At 39.7% G+C, this 13264-nt stretch overlaps 1 protein-coding gene across 3 annotated transcripts; it reads left to right on the top strand.

Annotated features, from left to right (window-relative positions):
• Positions 1-247: 247 nt before the first annotated feature.
• kif3a (kinesin family member 3A) lies at positions 248-12194 on the top strand. Of its 3 annotated transcripts, none has more exons than XM_035649823.2 (18): positions 248-648; positions 1109-1391; positions 1647-1791; positions 2228-2312; positions 2460-2565; positions 2750-2889; positions 3035-3232; positions 3319-3493; positions 3921-4019; positions 6394-6399; positions 6866-7022; positions 7208-7388; positions 8518-8628; positions 8810-8935; positions 9368-9421; positions 9532-9600; positions 9714-9844; positions 10419-12194. In XM_035649823.2, the coding sequence occupies exons 1-18, from the start codon at positions 643-645 to the stop codon at positions 10465-10467; spliced, it is 2121 nt and encodes a 706-aa protein (XP_035505716.2). In that variant the 5' UTR covers positions 248-642; the 3' UTR covers positions 10468-12194. The 3 variants fall into 3 exon arrangements, with proteins under 3 accessions (XP_035505716.2, XP_035505715.2, XP_035505717.2); XM_035649822.2 differs by having other exon boundaries at positions 6391-6399; XM_035649824.2 differs by lacking the exon at positions 6394-6399.
• The last annotated feature ends 1070 nt before the right edge of the window (positions 12195-13264 follow it).

The raw sequence follows: 13264 nt of genomic DNA, 5'->3' as shown, positions 1-13264 counted from the left end.
CCCTAACCCTGGAACAGCATGAGCTCAACAGCCCAGGGAAGTTTAAATCATATTCATATTCTGAATCAACTTTTTGACTATTGATTAGCTGAGGTTATGAAACAATGGTATATGCAGCTGTAGAAGCCACAAGTTAGCGCTTTATTATTTGTCTCCTTACTCTAAACTACTTTGTCCCAGTCAGGATCCTGTAGAATGACGACGCTGATTTTCCAGTGATCTGATTGGTCCCTGGTGACTGGCTACGATCTCGAACAAAACCTGCTCCGGAGCAGGTTAGCCGTTCACCACAAGTTACCATGGTGATTTACCCCAGTACGAAGAGAACCAGCTCCGCCGGACGGAACAGCCAGGGTTAAACCCGAAAACCACCCCGATAACCGCAAACCCTGCTTCGTAGCACAGGCCTCAGCTTCGCAGGGCAGAAAACCCAGAGTTAAACCTGAAGTTACCTTGATAACCGCAAACCCTGCGTCGTCGCACAGGCCTGTGGCCACAAGCTATCGGATCTGATGGTTGGATGATATGTACACTTCGCTGGAATTCACATTCTTCGGATAAGCTAGCGTCACATGAACAAAGCCGTTCGAACATCCCATTGTCATTACACACTTATAACAATCTCATCTCCGCATTGTCACCATGCCGGTAAGTCGCCGGGCCCGTTGGCATTTTTGTTTTGTTTGGAAAAGGGGTTCCTCCCTTCCTCCACCCTCACTGATGTGATGCTAACCGGTTAGCATCGTTAGCTTCGCAGCTGCCGTCCGTCCAGGATATAAGGAAATGAACCGCTGCTCACAGCAAACAACAAACGAACCATTTAATTGGACGTGTTAGCCTTGTGGAGCATTTACAGATTTGTTTCCTCCAAATTAGCTGCGGTGCTAGTTGACGTTATCGTCAAGGGTAGTAACGTAAGCGTTTGCCTGCCTAGCAACCCAGCGACAGGGCAAGGCTGCTAACGGTCATCAACTAACGTTACAACAGCTCGTTGTCTTTTGCAGTTTTGCCCTATGTCCATGTTGGTTAACTGGAATGTTTACACCCCATGACATAATTATCTCGTTTTAAGGTTCCTTTTTTGGTTGTTTTTTGTTTTGTTTTACAGAGCAACAAGCTTGAGAAACCTGACAAGCAGGAGGTCAGTGATAATGTCAAGGTGGTGGTGAGATGCCGTCCCCTCAACCAGAAAGAGAAGATGATGGGCCACAGACCGGCCGTCGTCGTGGATGAGATCCGTGGGACGATAATGGTTAACAAGCTGGAGACTCCCCATGAGCCGCCCAAGACCTTCACCTTCGACACCGTGTTCGGACCAGACAGCAAACAGCTGGATGTCTACAATCTCACAGCCCGTCCCATCATCGACTCCGTATTAGAGGGTTACAATGGTACATTTAAAGTTGCATTACCAATCATATCAGTAAACCATAGGCGTAAAAATCAGAAACCTCAGTGAAAGGCCTACATTAGCTGTTGGACACTGATACTTAGCCTCATTTGCATCAAATCTTTGTTAGATTGTCGATCATTCTAGACTATGTGCTTTTAATGTTAACTCTATTACTATTGTTTACTTTATCATTAATGTTCATAGTCCACACTGGCACAGATGGTGTGATTTTACACCCTGCTGTTCATTTCAGGCACCATTTTTGCATATGGGCAAACTGGCACGGGAAAGACTTTCACCATGGAGGGTGTGAGAGCAGTGCCAGAGCTAAGAGGGATTATACCAAACTCCTTTGCTCATATTTTTGGTCACATTGCCAAGGCAGAGGGTGATACTAGGTAAGAAAGAAATCAGTCAGCAAACAAAAACAATTTTTGTCCACACAAAAAATTTCAGAGCGGGTTGTTGCCTTCGATTTTACCCAAGTGGGGGAGCTCCTGTGTTTTCTAAAGATACAAAATATTTGGAAAAGCATTCATGAAGACATGATGAAAACATTTCATCTATGAAGCTGATGAAAATTCAGGTCACCCCTTTGAAAAGCAATTGAATTGCTTTTGGATAGAGGTTATTATTACTCTAATTAGATTTCTTATGTGCTGTCATTTTTTTCTGATTGAAGTCAATCAATATTACCAGAAAAAATGCCTCATGTTAACAGAGCTCTTGTCAAAGACCACAATTGTAACAAGTAAAAAATGTATTAACGAACCCTCTCTTGCCATTTTCTATTTTATGTTCACCTGACTTTTCATACTCATTTAACGTTCACAGGTTTTTGGTTCGGGTTTCATACCTGGAGATTTACAACGAGGAAGTGAGGGACTTGTTGGGCAAAGATCAGTTGCAGAGGCTAGAGGTAAAAATATATTTAAATTTGAGGCCAGATTATAGAGTTATTATTATTTTTCAAAGCATGAAAACATTACAGAAGATGGCTGAGTAGATTTGCAATAGATTCTGCTCACAGTTTTCCATGATAAAAGTTCTATTTCTTTCATCAAAGGTGAAAGAAAGACCAGATGTTGGCGTGTATATCAAAGATCTGTCTGGTTATGCTGTGAACAATGCTGACGACATGGACAGGTTTATGACACTGGGACACAAAAATCGTGAGTAGAACATATGACTGCTTTATGAAGGAAGTAGATTAGTGCAAAGATAATGATTTCAAAAGATTTAGATTTTGGCTCACATTTTAAAGTGTTGGAGTACAATTGAACGTTTTGAATATTAATTTCACATGAGTCACGTTTTCTTATGAAATTTTATGTCATGTTATTTCACTATGTTCAGGGTCTGTTGGTTCCACAAACATGAATGAACACAGCTCCCGTTCTCATGCTATCTTCACCATCACCATCGAGTGCAGTGAGAAGGGTGCGGATGCAAACCAGCATTTGCGCATGGGGAAACTTCATCTGGTTGATCTGGCCGTACGTATCTGCAGCCTGAAATTTCTAAGCAAAATGCAACGGCCTCCCAGAAAATGGGATCAGACAGATGTTACTTGAATATGCTTTATTGCCAAAATCCATCTAGCCCCCACCGTAAATTAATCTAGCACCTTCTCACCCACAGGGCTCAGAAAGACAGGGCAAGACTGGAGCCACGGGGCAGCGTTTAAAAGAGGCGACAAAGATCAATCTATCTCTCTCCACACTGGGTAATGTCATCTCTGCCCTGGTGGATGGCAAGAGCACACACGTTCCGTACAGGAACTCCAAACTAACCCGTCTACTGCAGGATTCATTAGGAGGAAACTCTAAAACCATGATGGTACATTGACAGTCTTTGGTAAAATACTTAACACTGACGTAACAGTTTTTGGCTCAAATTGTAAATCACATACCTCTCCTCACCAGTGTGCAAATATAGGCCCTGCAGACTATAACTACGATGAGACCATCAGTACCCTGCGATACGCCAATAGGGCTAAAAACATCAAGAACAAAGCCAGGATCAACGAGGATCCTAAGGATGCACTGCTACGCAAGTACCAGAAGGAGATTGAGGACCTGAAGAAGAAACTGGAGGAAGGTAAAAAAAAATTACATTTAGTCAAAGTTGAATTAAAATTTTGCTACAGCATATATTTTACATTGATGGTCATCTGGTTATGTGCATTAGACGGCATTTAAACGTTCATGCAAATGTCACTTTGGTTGTGGTGAGATACTTATGTGGTTCTCACCTATGGCTTGTAGCTACAGTGCTCATTTGTTTATTTTCTCTAGTTTTTCAACTGGCATTGCGATAGCCTGCCACCTGCTGCGCATCAAACACAGACACTGACATGCGCCTCAAGTCGGCAGAGCGGAGAGTGGAGAATCTCTGATATTTTCCCCCAAATACCTTTTTCTTTATGTTTCACAAAACAATTAACAAAACATTTAAAAAAAAATTAGAAATATAATTTTAGACTGCAAAAAGGGATACATACGGATGTTTTTTTGTGTGATCCTAGGTGAAGAGATCTCTGGTTCAGAGGGCAGCGGATCAGAAGAAATGGATGAAGGTGATGATGGAGGAGAGGAGGCAGGAGGTGGCCGCAGGAGGAGAAGAGGTAATGATATGTGATTAATGCACACAGATTCAAATGTGCAGACTGGCAAACAAAATCTATTGAGGCAATCTTCATAAACATGTGTTGTGTTTTTTTTGCATGCAGTGGTTTGATCTGCGTTTTTTGGTAAATGGTTATCTAGTTTCATTTCTTATCAGTATGTTAATAGTAATATGAGTCAGCACTGAATTTCTCAGATAGTCATCAAGCTGAAGTTGCTTTCAGGTCGGTTGTTAACCTCTACTCAGAAGGTTAACAGGCTTCCACAAACACTTTCGTCAGTTAGGAGTTCCCCTTTTATTTTCACCTTTGACACTTTTGGAAAGTGTTGAAAACAAAGGACATTGTGTTGCAGTGGTGAAAGTAATGTTCCAGGATGGTTTATACTGGCCCTGTCCTTATTCGTCATCATTACTCTCTCCACTACTGTAGTATTGGGTTACTCTGCATTAATAATGACCAAATCCATCAGCTCCCGTGAGTATGGTACAATGCTGAATCTGCAATTTGCATGTGTGCACCCAGAGCTGCCTGATTTATTAGAACCACATACGTCACCTACATTTTGCTTTACGCTCTGTAAACCAACAGCTTCTAGAGTTTTCCATTTCTACCTCAACCTGTTTCTCACTGCAGGCTTTGGTGAGTAAGGAGCCTCCTTTCCCTCTTTTCCAGACAGTGAACACCGCCCACTGAGGTCTAACTTCAGAATAGTGAGTTGGAGCAGCACTCTGCTCTGCCAAACCCACTTGTCGAAAAATCTTAGGCCCCTTTCACACATGGAAATCATACAATTATTGGTTTTAAATAACAATAGAAGGCAGTATTTGTGGCGTTACACTGAGCTTCTCTGTACAGGAAAATACAACGTTGAGTCTTGTGATTAGTTCAATCTCTGGACATAAGTCTGCAAAAAAGCCACCATAATCAGGAAATAGTTGTTTATTCAGTAAATAGTTGACATGAATGAAAGTTGAAAATTGAGATTGACTTGACTGATGTGTTTGTTCATTGCAGTGTTTTCCTGTGGTGTATTTATCTGGGGGGTTTTTTAGGGGGATTTCCTGATGCCCTGATGTATTTTGTCTGCAACATGGGGTATTTGTAGTATTTCCATTAGTGATTGGTTCAATAAATGTCTTACCCTTGTTAATAATAGATGGCATGTTATATTGCAAAACTGTCTCATGAAGGGTGAGACAGCTGATATATACTATAATACTGCGCAAATATTTTTGATCAGCCGAATTTTCACTTCTTGGAAGAAGTAGTTCATTTTTGGTGCTAGCTGAGATTCTCTTTTTTTATGTAAATTATTTGGGGGGCATTTTATGGCTTGATGAGGTTGGCAGTAGGAGAAATGTTGTAAGTCATGGTCAGTAACCTTAACAATTTTATTTTTGAATATATATGTTTGTTACATGTCCACCATAATAGTTCATTCCTTACTAGCTGTCACTATGTGTTAAGATTCAAATCCTGATCCAAAAGCTGATTTAAAGAGAATATATATTTTATATGTTGGGCTGGGCGATATGGCCAAAAATGTTTTTATCAAGTTTAAAGACTGAGTTTTACTCCTCAGTGAAGGTTGTGGTTTTAAATTCTTCTTTATTAGCAGAGTATGACGAATCATACTGAACAGAAAAAACATTTTACAAAGCGGAGGTGATGATATATTCAGCATAATTGCATGATTTTTTCCCCTTGAAAGGTTGTGCAGTATGTGGTTTCTGTATTGTGTCAGTTATATAAGTGACACTTGAGTTATCCTAAATCCTAACAAGGCAAATTATTATAATTGTAATATATAATAATAATAATATATATAATAATTTTGATTATTTATGGATAACACCACATGTCTGAAAGGGTTTGTATACTTTCCCTCTGTGACCCTTTGCCTCCAGATCCTCCCACTGCTGAGGCCATATTGTCCCAAATATATATTGTTAGCATTTAAAAAAAGATATTGCAAATGTTCCTGGTGTGCATTGGTTGCACGGATGTTTCAGGACAGATCCCTCAGTTGAAATTGGACCAGCACATTGTTTAACGAATACTACATTTGCTCCTACCTTAAATTTCACGCATGAACTGAATGACCACAGTTTTGGCATCATAGGCTATTTCTGCACAATAATTTCATATCAGTTTGAGCTTAGGTCTCTTCCAGACTTTATTGTGTGGTCTGCAACCCTAGTATCTCAAAGAAGCAGTTCGCCTCCATGATATTTCATGTAGAGTGAATTTACTTTCATTTTCTGTCTCATGTCTATTCACGGTCACTTCTCCTATGGCGTTTAATTGTGTTGCACTCTCTCTCTTTCTCTCTCTCTCCCTCCTCCTGGTGCACACCTCTTAATTCAAGAAGAAAGAGGTTGGTGTGTGAACCTACATGGTCCTTCTGTGCGATACCAATGCTGCCTCTACTCTCATAAACTATCCGGATCTGTTTTAGTAGCTTTTTGACTAATTCCGACTACTCTGAATTGCTGTTAACATTTCTCTGTCTGTCCATGTTCGACTGTCACTGCCATAGTTCTCGTGTTTCACATCTTCATAACCACAATGTTATTTTCCTTCATTATTTAATTCTGCTTAATCTAGCAAGAAACTAAAGTCAGGACTTTGTGTAGCTGGATCTCACTGGCACTCAGTGTCGGGACTGAGGTTCCTTGCAGAAACTCATTCTTCTGTTGTGCTTAACTCAAAGAACTAAACTGCACTGCAATACTAATATTGATTAAAAAACACTGCTTAAAACAAATAAATACACATTTAATGAAATTAAGTTAAACACTGACAAGTGCTTGGGATGTGGTTCCCTGTGTGTCTCTCTAAAGGCAGGAAGAAGGTCTCGGCAGACAAGATGGTGGAGATGCAGGCAAAGATTGAAGAGGAAAGAAAAGTTCTGGAGGCCAAGCTAGACATGGAGGAGGAGGAGAGGAACAAGGCAAGAGCGGAGCTGGAGAAGAGGGAAAAGGACCTGCTTAAAGCCCAGTGAGTCCATGAAAGGAAAAATATTAAGTATTTGGATGAACACCTTAAATGCGGTCTATCCAGTAATTCAAATCAAATAAACTTAATATCTTCTTTAAGAGTTAGTAGATCTCTCAGGAAATGTACCCTACCCGCTTCAATTCTCAGTGATACCTTTCATACCTCATTTACCTCTAACCCCTCAGACAGGAGCATCACCTGCTGCTGGAGAAACTGTCGGCTTTAGAGAAGAAGGTGATTGTGGGTGGGGAGGACCTCTTGGCCAAGGCTGAGGAGCAGGAGAAGCTCTTGCAGGAGTCCAACAATGAACTTGAAGAACGTCGCAGGAGAGCGGAGCAGCTGAGGAAGGAGCTGGAGGAGAAAGAAGTAAGTAGACATGACAGTTGGTATTGTTGTATAGTACTCCAGTACTACAAGTGCTCTTGCCGACCGTCCACTGCTCGTCAACAAGGCAGATGCAAATGAAAAATGGCATTATTCCTGTTAAAAAGCCGACAGTCGGGATAAACCCATGGACACCACAAAGCCCTTCTGTACGACCTAAGATGTTTGATACCTACTCAGACCAAGGGCGCCAACACGTCCAACTTGGACATCACACTGACAGACATGCCGATGAGGACAGGTTAGCAGATGTGATAAAAAACATAATTACATCATGCCTATCTAAGTTTAGATAGATTTATTGTACTTTGTACATAAATGATCAATTTATACTCAATCTGTACTGGTAAAAGTGATCATGGCATGCACTTTTTAGTCAATAATTATTTATATTTCCTGAAAAACTTCCCTAGAACTCAGACCTCCGTCAAGCAGGTGTTTTGAGTCTTATTAAATTGTTTGATAGGTGATATCTGGTCGCAAATATAAAATGATCTGTTAAAGAAATCAGATAAGTTAAGGGACATATCAGATTCTTCATCAATCTAGTCAAACTAGATTTAAAAATTACAATTAATGAGAACAGGGTCTCTCTATTCCACGTTTTGTCATCTTTTATTCTATTACTTTTCCTGAAGTGGTATCATTTCAGTCTCGGAAATATGTTTACCCAGGTATCTTATCAAAGTCATCGTTTCAGTATTTACATTAACCATTCTTGCTGTCATCGGCTTGACATGACAGGAATCTGTTAGTTTAGTGCAACATATTGAAAACTCCTGGCAACTTAAGTAGGGTGTTTTGTGTGGGCACAACAGATACACTGTCATAGTTAAAAAAGTACCATCTTCACCCACACGTGACGTCATCTGTCTACAGCAATGCCATATGGTACAATTGAAACAGGATATGGCATCAGAAACCACAATATTATATTGAATAACGCCAAAATGACTGCATCATTGTGGTCGGAAAATTTATGTGAAACCTTTCACTTTCATCATGTGAATGTAGAATTGTATCCCTTGAATGAAAGATTTGACCACAGACCAAAGCTCACTTGCAGGAGCTTCCTTCTGAATAATCATAATATCTCTCCCTCTTAAAACAGCAAGAACGTCTGGACATAGAAGAGAAATACACTAGCCTGCAGGAGGAGGCTCAAGGAAAGACCAAGAAACTGAAGAAAGTATGGACCATGCTGATGGCTGCCAAATCTGAAGTAAGTATAACATGAATAAGCAACACCTAGAGTGATCATTTGAAAAGCCCCTGTCAGGGCAGCTGGTAGGGTGGTTTGATATCTGGGGACAATCTTATGCTATGTGAGTCATTTGCAGCAAGACTGTGGGCAAACTGATATCCCATTAAAGATGTAATAAAAAAAGATGGTTTTCTGTTAGATGGCGGATCTACAACAAGAGCATCACAGAGAGATCGAAGGCCTCCTGGAGAACATCCGCCAGCTGAGCCGAGAGCTCCGGCTCCAGATGCTCACTATAGACAACTTTATTCCCCAGGAATACCAGGTGTGTGAAAGTGTGCGCGTGTGGGTGTGTGTGTGACATTGGGTCATTGCCTCATGAAGGTAACAGAAAGAAAGACACGGGAGCAATTTAGACTAGCAGAGATCGACTTATTTTATTTGACCTTGAATAACCATGAGTACCGAATGTGGTGCACGCACCAATATTTTTGCATGTGTGTATTTCTGTGTCATAGTACATAAAACGATAGTGACTGTTTCTCTAGAAGGACAGGAAAGATGACACACAGAGAATATGTTTCACATGACAAAATAGTCTGAATGAACAGGATTCAACTCTAAAACACTCATGCACAAACGTGTAACACTCATTGCCTGTAGGTGGCACAGGTGTCCATATTGCAGAAGCTCTTACTTTGCCTCAGTGATAGTGTCTTGTTTTTTTAAAAATATTTTCTCATGTGTTCCTGTGTAGGAGATGATAGAGAATTACGTGAACTGGAACGAAGACATTGGAGAGTGGCAGCTGGTGAGCCCACTGTGCATAACTCATGCACACACTTTTTTTTCTTTGCTTTAATCAAAGTCAATCTAAAGATGCAGGCCCTAAGTTAAGTAATTGTAATTAATGTCTTTCAGAAATGTGTGGCATACACTGGAAACAATATGAGGAAACAGACTCCTGCTCCAGACAAAAAAGAAAAAGATGTGAGTACTAGAAGACAGTATTTTTTGTGATGGTTGACGTTGTTTTAATTCTCTTTTTCTTCCTCTACAAAGTGTTGTTGACCTCTCTCTTCTTCTGTCCATGTCTTCTGTAGCCATTTGAGGTGGATTTGTCCCATGTGTATCTGGCCTACACAGAGGAGAGCATGCGGCTGTCAATGATGAAACTGGAGAGGCCCAGAACCTCTAAAAGTAGCAAGAGTGGTCGGCCCAAGACTGGACGAAGGTAATCTACATCAGAGTACAGTGTACAGTGACTGTACACATTTGAATTGCGAGCTGCTCACGTTCTGTTGTTTGACATGTGGCATGGAGCGAGACAGCTGAATTAAGCTACAGGCTGCCACAAGCATGGTCACAGTTGGAGCAGTAATGATTGTGTATGTGTCTTGGAGAGACTGATGCAATCACCTTTTTCATATCAGATCTCTAATGTGGTTTTGCCGTAAGATTACACTTTAAGTAACTGAGTGTAAATGGGGCATTTCTGACTTGATGCTGTGTTAATTCACAGTTCAGTCTTGCCTCATTGTGTGTAAGTTCTAGCCCCTCCCCATTTCGGCACATTTTTACATTTAAGTTTGACTGCATGAAATAGTCTGACTGTATGTGTAAACGGCGGCGTTATTGTTTGGGGGTGTTTGCGCTGACTGTTCAATTTGTCTATGTATAACATGTCGATAACGGGCGTAAGCAGGGTGGTTTTCGCCCTTATCATGATATTCTGTCATTCTGAGAAATGTGAAGGCTGACAACTCTCTGAAGCTGTTTACTTTTATCTTGCGCTCATCTCCTCACAGGAAAAGATCTACTAAACCAGACGCTGTGATCGAATCCCTTCTGCAGTAGACGGCGACGAGGAGGGCGACGTATTATCGCATCTTTCATGTCACCTTATGAAAATAGGTCATTATTAGTCAAGTGTGAAGACGTTACTGTTGAACATTATTTAAAATATTATCGGAATGCACTGCATAGCTGAGGAGGTTCTAAATTTGAAGGCGATCTTGTTCAGGGCCCACTCACAAAAGGGTTTAAGACCCTTGGCCAAGAGGTCCTTTTATTTGTATTTGAGTCTAAGTGTCTTTGAGGATACACAACATTTAAGTGTTGCTGTGGAACAGATTTTAGTGGCGTCAGCCTCCATTTAAAGTAAGCTTGTCCATCTAGGCACCACTATATTTAAGGAGGAAAGCCTCCATGAAAATATTATCACTCGCAACATAAAGAGTTTTCAAAGGTTTTGAAAATGACCAACAAGCTGAAGGCAGCTACAGATTTGACAGGATGCTGGAAATAGAATGGTGCACATAGCTACTGCGGTCATAGCTTCTGAAATCTGCTGAGTGTAATTAACACACAAGTGTAATGTGATGAACAACACACAGATTTGAGTCTTAACTTCTGTCTTACTGATATCCTGTTTCGTGCTAAACTGATTCATAATAAGTGGCCCATGACTTAAAATAAAGCAAATGTTCTTCTCTGAGCACAAGCTGTAGCCTTAGTGATACTTCCCACTGAATAAATGAAATCATTAACACGGAGACAAAAGTAAACACTAATGTGGGGGATAACAAGCAGAGAATCAAGTATGTAACTTAAGGGTGATGTTTATACTTTTACCCTTAGGTGAGAATCTTAAGGGTATGCATGCCAGCTAGCTCTTATGCTAGTGCTATTTCCTAATCTAGGCAGGTCACATTTTATGTCACAACACTCTGTGTTTTATTGAGATTCACCATAGATACTGTATGCCTATGTATAATACCCTAGTATGAGGTTTTTGTGGAGATGATTTAATTTAATATGTTCTGTAGTGGAGGCAAACTGACTTTTATTTTGTACCATAACGTATGTCACATTTTTTCACACAACAAACCCATGGATATTTTATTTATTAAATTATTTTACATGTTTGATCTCACATTCTCGTTGATCTCTTTGTGTTGAATCAGTGGTGTTCACGATTTTTTCAGGGTCTTGAACTCTTCAGAATTGTTGCCATCTCTCAGCTCTTGGACTTGTAAATAAGTCCTTGTCTATATAACACAATACGCTGTGTTTCTGTGCAGTGTTGCAGATGGCAGGAGAGCAAACATAATGATGGATTATTATATTATTAACATTATTTTAATTAAAATTATGGCAATAGTCTGCCACCATCAATGTAGCAAAGTGTGGCTGAGGCATGTTCATACATTCAAGCCTTCCTCTTTCTTTCTTTGTTGTCTGTGCTTCTCTAACACCTGATAGTTCTGATTAAGAAACGTTAACAATAATTTACCTTGACCCATCTCTTAAACTAGGCTGTGTTGAGTCCTTGAATTTGAGGACATTGGTTCTATGGATCGTTCTGGAATTTGATTTTTAAGAATATGTATGGGAGCCCTGTTCAATCAGGTCAATTCAAAATACATTATTCGTCCCACAAGGGGGCAATTCAAGGCAAACAAGTGCACAGACAATTCATCCACACACCAACAATACAAGTGTGTCACATTGTATGATGCCAACTGGATGGGTAAAGTGCAGGTGCATTCATCGAAATAAACTGACCATCTCTTGCACTGTTACTGTTCACCAGTCTGATGGCTTCTGGAATAAACCCAAACTTCCTCTTATTTGTTTTACATGCAGACAATCTGAAATGGATTGCTGATGGCAGCCGCTGAAAGTAATCAATTGTTGTAATAATGTTAGGTAAATGGAAATTTGAACAAAGGTTATAATGGCCTATATAATTCCTCCTGTTGTAGAGTCTGTAAACCCAGTAAGTAATTATAAAAATAAATAGAAGTTTTACTAAAGGATAGATCAACAATATAAGCAGGCATGATGTGGGGAAAAATAAGAAACCTCAACAACAAATTGCTGTTATATTATAATTTATTTATAAATAAATACAATATTGTAAGAAAATAAATTAAATTACATTCCATAGATAGAAAGATAAAAATAACTTAAAAACATGGGAACTGACATTATTTGCTTTTGTTAATTCTGGAGCATTTCTCGATGTCATTCAATAATATTTTCAAAGAAGTTCGTTGATTCTTTTCCAGGTGACATATGACAGTCTCCGTCTGAAACAGAAGGGTTATGATAGTTTTCATTTCAATTGCACAAGTTCACTGGAACTAAAATGATGAAGTTTGAACATTGAAGAGCTTAATATTCATATATATATATATATATACTAAATCGCTTTGAGCCACTGGAAGCCCTTTGAAATGTTGTTAATGATTTTTGATTTGGTTTAGGACCAAAAAGAAAACTAGTTCAGTCACATGAAAGTTATTCTTTACCTTTTTGTTGTACTGATGAAGATGACGGGTGAGTTTTGTGATGTTTTGTATGCCGTGCAGAGATTTCTCAGCCAAACAGAAGAACTCCTTCTGTGTAGAGAAAGGCACAGTTAGTAACATTATCCAACAAGCTGGAGTTGGGACTAAATTAGTTTAGAGAAATCTTCATCTTTAGTTGTTCACGAGTCCCCACAGAGTGTGGAAATTTCATCTACAATGACAGATGCTTAAAACAATGTACAATAATCATTGAAAAGGTTTCAACATACCAAACATATACTGCTATGCTCTTTGTATGGCACACGTTCTTCTGAAATCTTGAATGACAAGATAAATAC

Source organism: Scophthalmus maximus, chromosome 9, assembly GCF_022379125.1.
Source record: "Scophthalmus maximus strain ysfricsl-2021 chromosome 9, ASM2237912v1, whole genome shotgun sequence".
NCBI lineage: Eukaryota > Metazoa > Chordata > Actinopteri > Pleuronectiformes > Scophthalmidae > Scophthalmus > Scophthalmus maximus.
The sequence above is the reverse complement of the archived record's forward strand: the minus strand, read 5'-3'. Positions and strand labels throughout refer to the sequence as shown.